The sequence below is a fragment of the Chelonoidis abingdonii genome, chromosome 1 (assembly GCF_003597395.2).
Source record: "Chelonoidis abingdonii isolate Lonesome George chromosome 1, CheloAbing_2.0, whole genome shotgun sequence".
Taxonomy (NCBI): Eukaryota; Metazoa; Chordata; order Testudines; family Testudinidae; genus Chelonoidis; species Chelonoidis abingdonii.
The window spans coordinates 107,764,887-107,783,137 of NC_133769.1; the positions used below are offsets into that span (position 1 = coordinate 107,764,887).

At 41.4% G+C, this 18,251-nt stretch overlaps 1 protein-coding gene across 3 annotated transcripts in view; it reads right to left on the bottom strand.

Annotated features, from left to right (window-relative positions):
• The window catches only part of MYBPC1 (myosin binding protein C1), a 118,449-nt gene that overhangs the window by 5,737 nt on the left and 94,461 nt on the right, over positions 1 to 18,251 (bottom strand). For 2 of the 3 annotated variants that reach the window (XM_075068917.1, XM_075068923.1), the window contains 6 exons: positions 18,003 to 18,091; positions 16,677 to 16,872; positions 15,708 to 15,847; positions 12,800 to 12,959; positions 11,176 to 11,312; positions 10,024 to 10,210 (listed from right to left, as the gene is read on the bottom strand). In XM_075068917.1, coding sequence (XP_074925018.1) covers positions 10,024 to 10,210; positions 11,176 to 11,312; positions 12,800 to 12,959; positions 15,708 to 15,847; positions 16,677 to 16,872; positions 18,003 to 18,091 — 909 coding nt within the window. Of the gene's footprint in view, positions 1 to 375; positions 416 to 10,023; positions 10,211 to 11,175; positions 11,313 to 12,799; positions 12,960 to 15,707; positions 15,848 to 16,676; positions 16,873 to 18,002; positions 18,092 to 18,251 lie in introns of all 3 variants that reach the window. The other variant, XM_075068927.1, reaches the window with a different exon arrangement.

The window sequence follows — 18,251 nt, forward strand, 5'->3', positions numbered from 1 at the left end:
CTCATTTATTTAGAAGTCTATCCTTAGATGCAAATAATTGACTGTAGATGAAAAATGCTCTTATATTACTTGTATTTTCTCTATGGTAAGTAATTAACCTAACTCATGCTCTGTTAAATTCAGTTAAAGCATTTTCACTAGCAGAAAGTAAGTGGATGTACTACTAACGGGAGTTTCTATAACAAGCAATTATTGGAAAGATTAAGGGTTAATTGTTAGTTTATGGATAGTGTAATATAAATTCTAATTATTAAATTATTGATTTAAAAACATTTTCATTAAATGACATAATGAAAATCATGCCATACTTGGCAGGCTTTGTATGACGTGATAACAGACATAAGCTTCATATGCAAGAACCATATGAAAGCTTACCTTAGATGGCAATATACATTCAAAAATCCTTACTGTGCAACTAAGGGAGAGAGAGAAAGAGAAATAAGCACTTAATTGCTAACACCAAAGTAGAGAACTTGTTGGGTGAAATTATGTTCATAATTATGACAAGATGATGTTTTAATCCTTAGTCATGTAAAATATGTAAGAAATAGAAGCACATGGAAAGTAAATGGCAGGGATCCAGTACCAGTTCACAATTATAATTAATATGTGATATTAATATGCACAAACAAATATGACTTTCTTCTGTAATTAGTCTAGGATACAGAGTGAAGCCAGTCAAATTGTCAATTGACTTTTAGAATAAACGTTTCCAAACTTAGCTTCAAGCGAAGCTAAAACATATATATATATTTGTGTTTTTCAACACAGGAAAAAACCCACACACGTAGCATTATATATATATACATATGTTGAAACTCTAAAAGGCAAAATTATCAAGTATGGACTAGTTACACACCAGTGCCTTATTATGTACCTGTACACAAATACATATTTACATTAGTTAAGGCATGCCATTTACTCTATAGGAACCATTAGTTTTAATTAAATAGTTTACGTACGTAGTGCTATGTATGGGCACTAAACTGTAGCAGCCATTTACAAAAAGAAATACTCAAAAATATCTAAAATGGTTGCAGTACATTCTAGCTTAATTGCATCACAAGAGTAAGTTTTTAAATTGTGCACCTGAAAGCCTCTAGTACTGGAAATTTCAATGTTTGGGCATTTCTGCAATTTAAAAATGGCCATGTTGATATTTTTGAATTTTGGTAATGTTAAAAGTGTCCTTTCTATTTAAAGGGGTAAATTCTCTGCTGGTGTACTTCAGCTGAAGCTGAATTTGAAGTCAACAGAGTTATGCTCACAGATAATTTATTTGGTTCTAAGGGTGAAATCCTGGCCCCACTGTGCGGGTATGTCTACACTGCAATTAAACAACTGCAGCTGGCCCATGCCAGCTGACTTGGGCTTGTAGGACTGTTTAATTGCAGTGTAGACGTTTGGCCTTGGACTGGAGTCTAGGCTGTAGGACCCTGTGAGGTAGAAGGGTCCCAGAGCTCAAACTGCAGCTTGAGCCCGGGAGTCTACACTGCAATTAAACAGCCCCTTAGCCAGAGCCCCGCAAGTCCGAGTCAACTGCATGGCCAGGTGCAGGTGTTTAATTGCATGTAGACATATCCACTGACATCAATGGAAAGGTCCCATTGACTTCAACAGAGTTAGTATTTCCCCCTTAGACTTTGCATGCCAAGTGTCAGCCTGTATTGAAGTTCTAAGTACCAATTCAGAATAGAAATCTAGTTTACAATAAGGAATACATTTTTAAATTAAAATGGATAACATGGTGATAGCTCTGTTCTTTCAATAATTCTCCAGGTTATATCAAACTAACTTAAACCTGATCCTCTGAGATACAGATCACCTCTTGAGAGAAATTGAGTCACCTTGACAAAGTGAGTTGCATACATTTAAGGTTTCTTTTTTGTTTGTTTGTTTTTTACACACACATATATGCATGGTTTTATGTCTAATGAGAAAGTATAAATTCTCGCCTCAACTTTGCATAACTCTGATGTTAGCTCCTACATTCTTGATTAATTTGGCCTTCTTTGCTCATGTGACATAGCCAATGTATGCCATGAGACCCTAGCTAGTACAATTTAAAAGCAACTAAGGAATACACATTTTACATGCAAATACATTTTGATGTAAAAAGAGAGGAATGGAATGGAAGGTAATGTCCAGTGGAATATGCTTTTTATAAACCTGTTTCTTCCCTGTCAAGAAGAATGGTTCTCCTGGGGTAATTATTCCATGATATAACACTGCAGAATTAGAATATTCGTACTGGTATTTATTCTTGTTTGAAATTGTTCCCAATTAATTTATTTAACAACTTAGTTTTTTAAATATGATTAAAACTAATTGCAACTTTTCTCAGAATCCATTACTATCATCGAGTTACTGAAGCAATAAGCAACCTTGGCTTCACTCTTAAGCAGGGCCGGCTCCAGGCACCAGCCCAGCAAGCAGCTGCGTGGGGCGGCCAACGATGAGTGGCGGCACGTCTGGGTCTTCGGCAGCAATTTGGCGGTGGGTCCCTCACTCCCTCTCGGAACGAAGGACCAGCTGCTGAATTGCTGCCGAAGACTGAAGCAGTAGCAGTAGAGCTGCAGATCGTGATCGTGGCTTTTTTTCTTTTTTTTTTTTTTTTGCTGCTTGGGACAGCAAAAATCCTGGAACTGGCCCTGCTCTTAAGGCTGATCACTCTCTCCAAAGTAGTCAATTATTTCATGACAACAGGTTCATGATTAAGACCCTACCAGATTCACAGCCATGAAAAACACGTCATGGACTGTGAAATCTGGTCTCCCCCTGTGAAGTGTGGTCTTTTGTGTGCTTTTATGTTATACTAAATAGATTTCACAGGGGAGACCAGCATTTGTCAAATTGGGGGTCCTGACCCAGAAGAGAGTTGCGGGGGGGTTACAAGGTTATTTTAGGGGGTGTCACAGTATTGCCACTCTTACTTCTGTGCTGCCTTCAGACCTGGGTGGCTGCTGACTGAGGGCCCAGCTTTGCAGGCAGCAACACAGAAGTAATAATAATATACCTATCTCGTAGAGCTGGAAGGGACCTTGAAAGGTCATTGAGTCCACCACCCTGCCCTAGATCCCTAAGTGGCCCCCTCAAGGGCTGAACTAACAACCATGAATTTAAGCAGGCCAATGCTCAAACCACTGAGCTATCCCTCCCACCTTATATCATACCATGCCATCCTTACTTCTGTGCTGTTGTTGCTGGTGGTGGCTCTGCTTTCAGAGCTGGGCTCCCGGGCAGTAACCCCTACTCTCCAGCTGCCCACCTCTAAAGGCAGGCTGTTGCCAGCAGGTGACGTGTAGGGGTGGGGGGCGAAGGGTCACATGACCCTCCCCAAAACACTAAGGGAGGCAAGGCCAGCAGCTGGGAAGATGAAGGGACAGGGCCGGAGCTGGAAGGGAAGAGGCAAGGCCAGATCCTCTCTTCTTCCAGCCTCCTGGCCACGCTGCAGCTCGCAGACTATGTGTGGCTGGAGAGACTATGTATGGAGAGAGCAGCCGCTGCATGCTGCACCACAGGCAACATCCCAGGCAGGCAGTGTGGCTGGAGGCTGCCTAGGAGAGTGCATTAGTGGCTCCACACAGGCCAGGGGGACTGGAGCAGAGCACCTTCTCCCCTGCCAGGTAACGTGGGATGGGGAGAGATGGGGAGAGCACAGGGTCCCTGGGCTGGGGGCAGGGAAGAGTCACATGGGGGGGTCATGAGGGGAACAGGTTGGGGAGGAGTCACATGAGGGGATCACGTGCCTCCCTTAACTGGTGCCTCCTTTGTGTCCCTAGTTACCAACGCCTCTTACAACTCCTTAATGGGTCAGGACCCCAAAAATTACACCATCAAATTTCCGTTGTAAATAGTTGAAATCATGAAATTTGCAATTTTAAAAATCCTGTGACTGTGAAATTGAACAAAATGGACGGTGAATTTGGTAGGGCCCTATTCATGATGAATTCTCTTAGGGCCTGATCCAACATCAACTGAAGTTAAAGGGAGTCTTTCTATTGATTTCAACGGGTTTTGGAACAGATTCTATGTACTGAAAACAAAACAAGACAAATTACGAATTCTTATGACAAACCAGCCATGATTACGAATCTAGCCCAAGGAACCGTAAAAAATATTTTAAAAATTTTCTTTGGGGAGAGAGTGTGTGAAAAATATAATTATAGTTTTAATGGAATTATGTGTTTATATAGCTTGTCATCTTCCAAGACGTAGTTCAGATAGAATTTTTTTTCTTAACAAAGATCTTTTACAAATTGCAGCATGAACTTTTTCAGCACTCGTGTAGACAAATAAACTTGTCATGCTGTTGTAGTAAATAGCCCAACTGTTTGCCATTTTAAGTACATCTAATAGACCTGAAAAAGATTAAGCACATGCTGTGGTTTATCAGAAATAAATAACATCTATGAACAGAAAACATTTCACTGACGGTAAAATGAAATACTTGTTATTCTATTTGTCTATTATTATCAATAAAATGTTTAAAGAAATGAGGTAAAATTTGTAACTCCTGATAGTCTAGATCTGAAGCCTAAGATGCTATATGCAAAGTGATAAAAGAGGACAATTGTAATGCACTATTGGTATACCATTCTATTACCATAACTTTTCATTTATTTAGATACCATATAAAATATGAGTAGTATACTGTATTCATGACATTTTTGTGACATTCCTAGGAATATGTCTACATGTTAAAACAGAGATTACTAACAGCTCAGAAACAGTGGAAAGAAATTCTGGACTATTTAGAAAAATGAGAGTTAGTGCAACATATATTTTTGTGTAGTGTATATCTGTCTAACATGATCGCTATCCAAAAAATAGTAGTTACATTACTGTAGCTGTTAAACTCACCAGTTATGTAATATCCCTTACATTCTAGCTTTGACCCTGCAGTCCTTACCCAGGAAAAATTCACTTTGAAATCAATAATGTTTTGCCTGAAAAATGACTGTAGACTCAGGCCCTACTTTTTTACTTCCTGGAGTAAAACAGTAGCTACATTTGAAAAAAAATATATACACAATGATTTGTTTCCATTGACTCAGAATGCCTTTCCTCCAGAGATCACTTTTCTTTGTGTTGTTGTGCTGCTCAAGCATCTGATCGCTCCTGCTGAGGCAGCAGACGGGCAGAGTGTACAACCAGCATATAAGTAGATGGATGGGGGAACACCAGTAAAGGTATGTTTTTACAATCTGGCTATGTGCGATACTCACTGCATTTGTCTCTTTTTCACATAGCAAACCCGAACTATTTATTAATGCATAGATGCCAAAAGCTGGGACTGGACAACAAGGGATGGATCACTGAAAAAATTGCACTGTCCTGTTCATTCCCTCTGACGTATCTGGCTCTGGCCACTGTTGGAAGAGAAGATACTGGGCTAGATGGGCCATTGGTCTGACCCAGTATGGCCATTCTTATGTTCAGTACAATTGCTGATTATGGGCTTGATCCTACTCCAGTTGAATGCCATGGTTAAACTTTCCCTGACTTTAATAGCAGCAAGACTGAAACCTCTGAACAGATGTACTGTATTTGAGTCGAACAACATGCTAGTCTGAAACTTCTTTTGAAAGATGGCAAAATTAATGGCTAAATATGCTAGTTTAAAGGAAGGAATATAAACAAGAGAGATGATTCGTCGTCCCTAATTGTTGGGGATCAGGAAGGGAAAATGGATTTGCATGCCTCATGAGTTGGGGGTGTGTGTGTGCTGGACTGCCCAATGGTTAACGTGAGTTGAGATTTAAAAACCAGTCAATCAACAAGAAAGGTGTGACGTGAGTTAAACAAAGAATTGGTCAAAGACAGTAAGAATGCACAGTCCAGGACGCTGACAAAACACACAGCTATTTCTAGGAAAGTGGATACAATTACATGCTTTGAATATGAAGACTTTCAGCTTTTGCATAGTCTCTGGGGTCTGCCACGATCATTCACTTTACTTCACTTTACTTTACTTCACTTTACTTTTTTAATGTAAATGTTTAGTTATTTAGGGGAAAAAGGAGGCATGGAAGCTACAAATAAGGATCCAACAATGATCATGCTTCAGAGCTCTTGAGGGTGAAGGTGGGGGACGGGATAGTGAAAGGTTCTGTTTAAGAGTGGGGAAGAATGGACTGAGGCACCGCTAAGGGGAGTGAGTTTCACACCCTTCTTCCCATCACAGCACATGCATGGTTGTTTGCTAATCTAGGATGTGATACCACAGTAACTGAGGTTATTTGAGGCACCTAACCTTGCTGTCCCCTGACAGTATGAATAGGACAGGGCTGCTAGTTTGACATTCTTGCTGAGTGATTCTTTGGCTTTCGAACTTGCTTCCTGAGTCGGGTCTGCTGAAAACTTGATAGTGTGACCTTCAGGACATGCTGCAAGACTACTTGTTTACCAAGGATTCCCCTTGGGATGGATGATCAGGGGATGAAGAGATCTAACTGAGGGGTGGGGCATGGGCAATGTTAGGAGCTGAGTTGTGAAGAATTGTTTTTCGTTCATGTAACAAGCTGTTGAAGTAGTCAGCCATGGATGAGGGTAGGCATGGCTGTCAGTAGTAGTATTTTGGATTGTTTGCAGTTTTTTGTGCACCATCCAGAGCACCAGACTAGAGTCTTATAAATTATTTTTTAAAAAAAGTAGTAAGAAGTGGGAGGTGTCAGATCAAACGCCCATCAGGAAAAGGCTCAAAGGGGTCATCTCAAATGTAGCTGTTAATGACTTTTTGCATCATAGACATTAAAGTTCTACCTAACTACATTACTGAGCACAACAAACACATTAAAAAATGATCTAAGCATTTTTACACTTCAAACATCAATTTGTAAATGCCAAATGTAAAGAAACATGATTCACATCAATATTGATCAGAATGGCAAAATCTCTCATTCATTCCTTAATAAACCTCTGTTCAGGGCAGGTTCAATTCTTGGTCAATGATTTCCAGGTCAATGATGCAAAGTATTCTGTGGCTTAGATACCAGGGAAAGCCTGAATAAAGAGGTGGGTCTTGCAAATTCATCCTGATGTCTAGTAGCAAAGACGTCCAGAGTATAGGGTTTCACACTCAACAAAAGCACCATACTGGATCTTTTCGCTTGTACAGTTGTTATGAACACTGTTGTTGGGTTTACTTAAGAATGCTACACAGTCTTTGGCAACAGTAACGTCTATGGATGCTTAAGACTCCTAAATTTGACAAATATTAATCAACAACATTTCTTCTGTTTGAGCATGTTTGATATGATCTATTTTCTTTTAATTAAAAGCTATTCTGTAGGGAAAAGTGCCCTGTTAAGTCATTGAACACATAGAGAGACAGACAGATCTTACTGTGATCATAGAATTGTGTTATTTTGACCATTTTATTGTGAACAGAACATTAAAGATTCAAAAGTTGAAGGCAACTACTGGTAAGGTATTTAGAGCTTGGGGGCTTATGATTTATAATGAAAGATTAGTCTGACTTGGCCTCTAGATTTTAGTGATTAATGGCTGTCTTTGTTAGGCCATATGGTCTTCTCCTGTGCTGTGAAACAGGGAGCCTTGCTTGGTATTAAGAAACAGACTGTATAAATCTATAATGAGGACATCACTTTCACTTGCAAGAATGTAGTAAAAAGGTATCAGGACAGTCAAGAAATGTGGCTTTACTACCACTCTCATTAGGTGAACTCACCACTTTCTGAACAGACCCGTTATGTCATTACTTCCTTGCTATCATATTTGAGCTATATGATAAGATATATCAGAAATTAGAGACAATGTTAATCATAATCCAAAACAAACAGAAAGCAACCAATATAGAAAAGTTAAATATATTGGCTTTCAGTACATACAAAATAATAGCTACAGAGTAAGTCTTATGAACTGGTAGTCCTATGAAAATATGCTTTTTAGGCCATTTACTGCATGTCTTATCTGAATGCCATTGACTTCAGGTGTTGGATTGGGCCTTAGGACCATTCACAATACCTGCAGTCAATACTAAAACATCTGGAATTGAGAAAATATATTCATTTAATGGATTTAAAGGGATATTCTCAAGGTTGCATAAATCTGTCCAACTTCTTCCCCTTTATATCAGTTTGCAAAATCAATATGATTCTCTATAGGTATTTTTCCTAAAAACAAATACAATAATGAGATCTATAAGCCAGTGAAAGATTCTCCTTAGGGAACTAGTGGAAGTGCTATTACTTGAGGCATTTAAAAGTACATTGGGCAAAACAGGAGGAAAATATACTGAGGGCAAGCCTGCACAACGTACGGCCCGCACATGGAGCTCTGCGGGCAGCTCAGAGCCCTTTGAATCCCAGCCGTGGCTGAGATTTAAAGGGCTCAGGGCTTCCCGCGGCTGCGGCAGCCCAGAGCCCTTTAAATCCCAGCTGCAGCCGGGAGTCAAAGGCTCTGGGCTGCCCGCAGCGGCGGGGAGCCCAGAGCCCTTTAAGCCGTGGATGGGAGTCAAAGGCTCTGGGCTGCCCGCAGAGATTCCCAGCAGCGGCTGAGATTTAAAGGGCTCAGGGCTCCCCGCCGCTGCGGGCAGCCCAGAGCCCTTTGAATCCTGGCCACGGCTCCAGCAGATGGGCTGGGGCTGGGATTTAAAGGGCTCGGGCTCCCTTCAGCAGCAGGAGCTCTGGGCCCTTTAAATCCCTGCCCCAGCCCTGGAAAGCTCTGGGTTCCCCCAGCCACTGGAGCTCTGGGCCCTTTAATTTGCCCCTGAGGGCTCCCAGCCACCTCTTCAGCTGGGAGCCCCTGGTTGATTGAAAATCAAGTATCACCTCCCCACCCCCAACCTTCCTTTTTGGCCCACAGCTGTTTTGGTGGGGCAGCGCTGGGGAAGGATGGTTTGTTTCTGCAGGGCTGGGCAGTGCTGGAACGGGGTGTTTTCGCAGGGCCGGGAGGTGCTGGGAGGGGGGGTGTGTCCACGGGGCCAGGGGGTTTTGGCCCTCCGCTGTTTTCTTTGGAGTAATGTGGCCCTCGCCGCTTTACGAGTTTTGCAGGCCTGCTGTAGGGAATAACCCTGCACTGGACAGTGGAAAAACTATCTAGATCAGTGGTGTATCAAAGCCTCAAAGTACCTTGGGGCAAGAATAGGTTAGGGGGCCCTTTTCTAATTTTGAAATCTGCCCTTCTCTGGGTCCCCCACACTGTGGGGCCCACAGGCCCAATCCAGCCCCCATCCTCTACCTCCTTTCCAGCCCACCTGTCCCTTCAGACCACTAGCTCCCGCACAGCCCCAATTGAGCCATTCCACCCCCCAGCTCCTGACAAGATTCCCTCCAGCTCCCTTGAGGCCCCCTACATGTCCCCAGTACCTGCCACAGCCCCCCTCACCCTGCTCCATTTCTGATCCAGCCCCCGCCCAGCTCTTCCTCAACCATCCTCCAGAGTCCTTCAGTCCAGCCCCCAGCTCTCCCAACCCCAGCGCAGTCACCCCTGCAGACTCTTTTAGTTCCCCTCCTGCCTTCTATTTTCCTGTTCCACCCCCGCAGCCCCATTTCAGGCCTGTACAGTCCCTCTTCCAGCTCTGCTCCAACCCCCTGTAACCTCCATCCTCCCATCTATGATCCACACCCTCTAAGCTCCACTCCAAGCTCCTCCCCCCACCTCCAACAGCTCTGATCCGACCCCCTAGTTCTACTCCAACCCCCTCTTCCACTTCCTTTTGTTTTCTTTTGTTTAAGGCTGACAAACTTTATTGCCGTGTTTTGTTTAACTCCTTTGGGCATCCTTTACAGATACTCGTTCCATCCAAAACTGTTCCATGCCTAATGCTTGTGGCATGCGCTGTACATCTGAGAGTTGAGCTGGAGTTTGTCACATAACAGTACACCTTCTGGTCCCTAAGGGTTATGTCCACTCATGAAAGAACCCTTGACGTCAATGGATATTTGAATAAAAATGGTGGTTAGATGTACCCCCCGGCATTTGCTTACTGCACTCTTGACTTTAATATATGCTGTATCTAAACAAAGAGTGGATTTGCTCTGATCTTAGAAACCTTACCTTTCACTTCCAGTTTGCATTCAACTTCTGCCTCTCCAAGTTCATTGACTGCTTTGCAGGTGTAAGTGCCTCCGTCATAAGGGTTGGGTTTGCGGATCTCCAAGGTACAGACACCTTGGTTACCAAACATTCTATATCTTGGGTCATTTATTATAGTCACTCTGTTTTTCATCCAGGTTATTTTGGGCTGTGGTAAAAAGTGCACACAAACATAGGCAATTAAATGTTAATCTCTTTCTGTGACCTTGTATTAAAGTTGAATGATATATAAGTGGTATACAATGAAAAAATATTGAAAAAAGGGAAGTTGTAGTCCATCCAGAAAAATAAGTTTGGGCCACATCATGCCATTGTTTTTTAAGCACAGCTCCCTGTGGCCCTTATAATTTAGCTGAATTCAATCAAGATAATATTTTTGGGTGGGCAAATATGTAGATCAGTTACATTACAAAGGGTGTGCCATACAATAGTAAACTGACTAATAATTTTCAAGATCTAAATATTCTAGGTTTGTCAATAAGGCTGTTTTGTTTACTAGTAACCAATGCATAGAACTTAATCCAAAACCTTGGAAGTGAATGGTGGATCAGAGAACACTTTACTGGGTCACTTCAATTTTCTACTCTGGAAAATTGGTCAAAGAGAGAGAGAAACTCAGTTGGGCAGGGAGCATGTGTTTGTACAGTGCCTAGCACAATGTGACCCAGATCCTGACTGGGCCTTTGGGCATTACTATAATATAAATATTTATAATTATAAAGAGTATTTTGTTTCAAACCAAAATCCTTATTGATGTATTGACCATGCAGCTCTTGTGAGTTACTGAAGTAGCAACCCTAGATTTGCCTGATCAGCTGGGAAAAGTCCATATTTTCATTAGGATACTCTGTGGACTAAGTAAATCTCATAATACCCACATTATAAAGAGGTAAACTGAGACGAAGGAGATGTGGTTTGTCCATTGTGATACAACAAATCAATGGCAGAACGGCCAAGAGTACTTTAGGAATCCTGACTCTTGCTCTGTTCTTTAGCCCACTGATTCTCCTTAGAGCATGTGTGTGAATTATAACAGGAACAGTACTAGAAAATATTAGTGACTGATTAAATTTTCCTTTCCCTTCACTGATGTTATTAAGTGGTATGCCATACCTTTGGATTTCCTCGAACACTGCAGTTCAAAGTAGCATTGTAACCAGCTACAGCATATGTGTTAATTAAAGGTTGAGTAAACATTGGTGCTTCGGTGAAATTAAAGTCTTCATAAATTGGATTTTTGTAGACTTTACCTATGAAATAAATATAAGATATTAGGAGCTGTTAGAACAAAGTTAAGCATTTCATACTGTTTTCAACAGTATTCAACAGTAAAGAGTGAGTCTGCTCTAATTTCCACTGCTTTATATACCAATGTAACTCCATTTATTGCACTCATTCTCATTAGCATGAGAGCAGAATTGAGCCTGGAAAGTTACTGTAGTTTCTGATCATACTGTACAGAGGACTTAAAATCTCCCCTTGTTGTGTGAATACATGGTATATTAAGTATAATTTATACTCTGTTCATGCCTGCATTTACACACACAGTTTGTACAACAATATGAATACTGACTGGTAAGAGTGATCAAAGAGGTGACTAAAATGTCATCTTAATGTTCCGCATTTATTCTTGTCACTGATTTCTTTTCCTAATTTGTTCCATCTACAACTAGTATTTCCTAACTGCCGGTACTGTAAACTTGGGCTGGCACAGTCTCTGAAACTCCATATGTTCTTCTGCTTCATATTGCACAGCACCACCAATAAAGACAGCAGAAAATGTGTTGATCCTGTAGAAAACAAAATCTAGCAGAGCTGGCTTTCTCGCTGATAATGTATCTGCACCTGTGGTGCTAACAGTAGTACAAACATTATTTTTCTCTGTAAACTATGCTGATGCATAGAATGGACATACGAGGTGAAATTCACCCCTGTGCCAAGGGCCAGCACAAGGGCTATGCACCATTTACACCTTACTTAGGCTCTCCAACAGATGTTCATGGGTGCATGGGCCTTGTGCTGGCCCTCAGCACAGGGGTGAATTTTCAGTGACAAGAAACAATTTCTACAGCCCCTCTTCTGACCACCCTCACCCCACTTTTAAATAGAAAACTATTTCTGCTCTGAGAGATCTCACGGAGAACTGCCAGCTTTGTGAACTCACTGTTTTTAGTTTCCTTTATGAAGTCCCCATTTTTGATAGGCAGAACGGAGATGCTTTTCTTTTGAGTGAGAGAACAAAGTTCTGCGTCGCCAATAGGAATGCCATTAGCACTGGCTAGTACAGCAAGCGACGGTTGTCACCCATCTCTTTAAACTTAAGCCAGCTGCCTTCAAAGGACATACTATATCAGAGAGACTGAGCATTCCTGAACTCAGGTCATGCCCATTGCCATTCTCCTTTACAACGGTTTATGTATAGATTACAACAATGCCTTCATTTCTATATTAAACTGAAAACTCAGATATATAATTTAGAATTGAGAGAGGAATTGATGTTACCATTTAAAATCAAGCGTCATCCTCCCATGGTTTGTTGCTTGTCCCATAATTTGCAGTTGTGTGTAGTGAATGCCATACACTACCAAACTGGAATGGTAGCAATTTACACTCACTTTGCACAGGTGTAAGTGGCTACATCAGGTACAAACAGTGGAGAATCAAATCTTTTGTCTCTGATTCCCTTCCCCATTCTGCACCCCCTCCTTCCCTCTTAAGAACATAATTGACAGCTAACCATCCTTTGCGATCACAGCACTCTCTCTGGTCATTGTCGCGTCCTCACTGAGGCCACACATGTTTTCAGCGAAGATCCGGAAGTAGTACTCATTTCCTATGATGAGTTCAGTAATGGTGGCACTGGTTCGGTGGTAGTGCTCAATTACAGTGAACCATTCCTGCAAGACACAAATATAGACTAAGTTTGCCTGCAACACACGTCATTTATCAACAGCTAGAGTTTAGAATAGCCACTGTGCATATGAAAGCATGAGAACAAATTTTAAGGAATTTATATAACCAGTAAGGCATAATACAATAACTGAGTTGATGACAATGGATTCTAAGCTAATCACTACCCAGTAACTGTGTGATGATGGAAGAGTCACAAGCAATTCACCATTGCGCTATGAAGGGTGAATGGAAAGTGAATGCTATTAAATTGTCACATTCTGATGGTTAATCAGGCGGGATAATTGTAGGAATTGCAATATTACAAAGGTCCTGTTGTGCAAGAGAAGAAAGGCAGGCTGTGCCACTCAGATTTCATGTTGCTGACAGAGAAAGTATTGCTGCAGATAAGAATGCAATCCCAATACTAATCTGCCTCCTCTGGCACTAGCCTAAATGAACAATATGATTATGGAAAGGATGATTCTATTCCGGTTATTTCTCATGATTTAAGAACAGTTGATGGGGTAGGAGGAGCAGTGGATACAGCCCAAACTACAGACACTTCATCAGCCAGGTGACTGGATCTTAGAGGCTCTTTCTCTTAGCAGTAGCAACAGTACAGTCTAAGGAGAGAATTTTTATTTGATAAAAATATGACTTCCAATTCATTTTTTATTTAATTTTGAGAAATCATGTGTAAATAAGGGACACTGACACAATGTAATAAACAGCTAAAAAACCCTGTTTGTTAAATCAGTTTTTGAGGCAGTTCCAGGGGCACAGTTAGAGGACAGAAACAAGCATTCAACGTATGGCATGTGTATTTTTTTTTCTGTAACAAAGTCCTGTGGATGTGATTTCATCAGCTCTGAATTCCTGTGATTTCTGGCACAACACTCATCTCTTGGGAAATATTATATACTCCAGTGCATACTGCTTCAGACATCTATCTGCATAGCTCTCAAGAGACCCATGTTTAGATGAAAGGCATCTCTTTAAATATCAGATTTAAATTTGATCTTGGTATACAATATCCACCTAATGAGATCAGCAAAACTAATGCTAAAAATATTATTCACGTAAAGCAGAATCTGACCATGAAAATGTTCTCTCTTTTATTTATGCTACCCCTTCCAGTTGTCTCCCTTTCTCACAGTATATATTTGTGTAAGTTTCTTGTGCCAGAGTTTATATTGATATGTACTAAACCCGCAAAGCCACATTATTTTAGACTTCCCAGTAATATAGCTCATAGCGCTCAGAAAGGAACATCCACTGGAAAGAACTTGAGATATCCTTTCTTTAGAGGCAACTGTTTAAGAAAATGTCCCTTTGGAAACAATCATTATTTAAAATCCCCCTTAGAACTCTTACACGAAAATTCTTGTCACAGACAGTATGGAGATAACATGGAATCACTGCCCTATGAGCACACAGTACACTTTGGACACTAGTTATTATTTTATTTTGTATTACAGTAGTGCCTAGAAGTCTGAACTGAGACGGGCCTCCATTGTGCTGGGCACTGTGTATCCATATAATCAGAGACAGGTCCTGGCCAGAACAGCTTATGGTCTAAAGAGAGATGAAGAGTGGGAGGGGGAATAAAGTCACAGGGAGGCGAACTGACTGGTCAAAAGTCACCGAGCAGGTCAGTGTATTCATATCCTACTCATGCAAACTGGTTCATCTCTCTTAGATTCACAATGTCCAAACTTGCAGTATCTATTAAATGTAGAAATCCAACTGCTGTCTCTTACAGAGCTATAAACAAGGGCTTGGTTGTGAAATAACAACAATAATTAGCTCTCATATAGCACTTTTCATCTACAAATCTTAAAGCACTTTTCAAATTAGGTAAGTATCAGTATCCCAATCTGTAAAATAGGGATAATGATACTTACCTAATTTGTGAAGTGTAGTACAGAGAAGTGAAGGGATTTGCCCCAGGTCACCAAGCAGGCCACTGGCAGCTGGGAATAGAACTCAGATCGCCTAACCATCTAGTGCAGTGTTTCCCAAACCTGGGATGCCGCTTGTGTAGGGAAAGCCCCTGGTGGGCTGGGCTGGTTTGTTTACCTGCCACATCCGCAGTTCCAGCCGAGTGCAGCTCCCACTGGCCGTGGTTCGCTGCTCCAGGCCAATGGCAGCTGCTGGAAGCGGCGCGGGCCAAGGGACATACTAGCCGCCACTTTCCATAGCCCCCTTTGGCCTGGAGCAGCGAACCATGGCCAGTGGGAGCCACAATCAGCCGGACCTGTGGATGTAGCAGGTAAACAAACTGGCCCACCCTGCCTGGGGCTTTCCCTACACAAGCGGCGTCCCCAGTTTTGGAAAGAGTGACCTAGTGGACTATCTGTGGGGCCACACTGCCTCCAAAATGAGCATTTGGGTTTTGATTCTCTATTTCCAGAGGGAATAAAACAGAATTATTTCTCTGAGCTCCTCGTGAACTCTGAGGGGTTTAGACAAATGAGAGCAGATCTACTCCTGCCCGTCCCCCTCACTTGCCCCATCTCTAATCTGAACACAGATTTGTAAATACACATGTTCTCATTTATAAACTTTGAGTACTGTGGACACTGAGATTTTCTGCTGAACTTTTGAGATTTTCGGAGTAGTGGTGTGGTTCTGTAATGATCCAATGCATCAGTCATCGACATTTGTCCACGCAAATAGGGCTTTTTATATTTAAAAGAAAGAATGTGATGGCTGTCGGATTGAAACTGAGTCAAACATATTTTATTACTTACCATGCTCTTCTTGTCTGCTTTTTGAATCGTGTACCCAGTAATGGCAGCATTACCATCATCCTTTGGTGGCTGCCATGATAAAGCAACATTCTCTCCCCAAACATCCTCAATCTTTACAACATGTGGTGGGCCAGGGCGATCTGTGATGATGATATGGCATAGTCATCTTTCCATTACGCCTGCTCTCTGTTTCTCTCTCTCTCTCTGATATATGATATAGCTCTATCTCTATCTAGATATAGCTAGATATAGATATATATCTTACACACACAAAACAATGCTAAAAGAAAACTGCAAAGTTAAGCACTCAAAAGTTAGGAAATGCCAGAATTCAAGTTGCCTCTAATTTGGCCTTTAATTTTGGCCTTTAATTTGACCCCATTGTGCATATGCGTTATGATACAGTCTTCAGTTACATGATCACACACTATTTTGGCAAAGTTATAAGCAAATGAAAATGTGACCTTATAATGGGAAGTCTCAGGCAAGCTTAAGTATAGGCTGTGCTATCAGCTTCACCTATAAGATAAAGATAGTGTATGAGATTTCCCAGGTATCTCTCTTTTTTCCATCATAAGGGTTTTAACACTGGTGGTCTTTGCCAAGTCATGTTTGTGAGAAACTAACTCTTGCTACAATAGAGCTGTATCAGATCTGACTGACTGCCACCTTAACAATAAAAAGCTTCAGTGTTTCGGACAAATATGGAACATAAAAATCCATTACAAACAGTAAAGTAGTGTAGGATTCTAGGGTGGGACTGGAATGTTCAGGCTGGCTACTGACGTTTTGTACAGAGATCCCCAATTACACTAGCTGAGGACCTGGCTCAGAATCTCTGGCCAAGTGAGCTGAAGTAGAGAGGTATCATTGTAGAGGAGGCTGTAACTGGAAATCTCACGTTTTCCTGGTCACCGGTAATATGTTTTTGAAGTCTGCTTTGCCAAAATAATTTATTTTTAAACATACCAACTACTTGAATATCTATTGTAGCTTTGTCCACCAAGTTGTCTACTTTCAGTTTCAGGTCATATTTTCCTGAGTGGCTCCTCTCTGCCTTTCGGATAAAGATGATAGTATCATTTTCACTGTTGCGGATGTTAATTTGGTTCTTGTCTAGGGAAACACCATTTTTCTTCCAAGATACCTTTGGTCTTGGTCTTCCCTGTAAAAAGCCATGGAACAACTGAAGTATGCTTTTGGGAGGAGAAAGAGGTGTTAAGCTATTGCAAAGACAAAAATTAAAGTCTTCTTGAACCAGAACGGTGGAAACTCTTTAAAGAAAAAGCAGATAATTCTAAACACAAGGCAATTCAGAGGTGGTCACATGTTCATATACGTGTTTTTTTCTGCACATGTTGGGCAATATTATTTTGTTTTTAGTGGTTCTCAGAAGCAAATGTCCTAAGAGAATCACAGTGCGATGCCAATAGATGCTAACTTGTTGATCATGCAGTGTCACTACTGGGAGTTTGCCCTTCTAGAAACGAGAATTTCAGAAGTGCTGTCCAAATATGGTAACCTCAGGTCTTTCAGACTATTTTGGCTGAGTGTATACACTACACAGTAGTACTTTTATTCTACCAGGAGCAACATTTCCTATAGCACATATTGTGCCTGGTATCTGTGTATGTGCACAAAGGAAGGAGAAGGCATAAGGTATGGACATAGGAGGGGTTCTTGCATTCAGCAGAGCAAGGACTCTGCAGACAAGTATTACTGGAACAGCTAGCCTCTGCAGGGGATGTCAATGAGGTCAGGCTGTAGCCGTGCCTCCAGCCAGCAGAGCTAATCAGCTGGAGTAGAAAGCGCATGTTGCATCCTTGGAAGTGCTGGTGCAACAGCTGTAGTTCCCAGGGACTCTGCGAGGCATTATTGCACAAAGATTCTGCTGGGTTGGTGAAACTTCACACCACCCCCAACGCAAGATAGTGAATAAATGTCACATTCCAGCTCTAGACACCATATCTAATCATTGTCTATTGCAACCACTCTGTGCTGTGCTAGTGATTCTCTTATGTGCAGTGGCAAGTCTCCATTGGAGATTATGGGGTATTCTGTGGACAACAACAGACAACAGATCAGCACTGTTTGCTAATTACAAAATTCAGTCTTTGGCTTAGCACAGTCTGATTTCAGAAGGCACAGAAAAAGCCATCTGGCAGGTATCCTGACTGACCAGGATTTAATTCTGCTTCAATTAACTTCATGCTCCACCACAGTTGTATAACTTACAGTTCTAACAATCGCAATATAAGAAAAATAAGCATTAATAACTGTGTCTTTATTTCTTACGCTGAAAGGAATAACAAGATTCACAGCTTCTCCAACCCTTCGAATGTAGGTTTGTTTTAAATGTCTTGGCAGACGAATCTTTGGAGGTTCTAAAAAAACAAATTTTAAAAAGTAGTATGTTGTTGTGAGCACCAACGTTAGTGACATTAAAACCTATGCCTACATTTCTCCAAAGTGAGATGTGAACTGGATGCCTCCACTTTTGGGTTCCCAACTTAAGACATCTTAAAGAGACCTTATTTTTTAGAA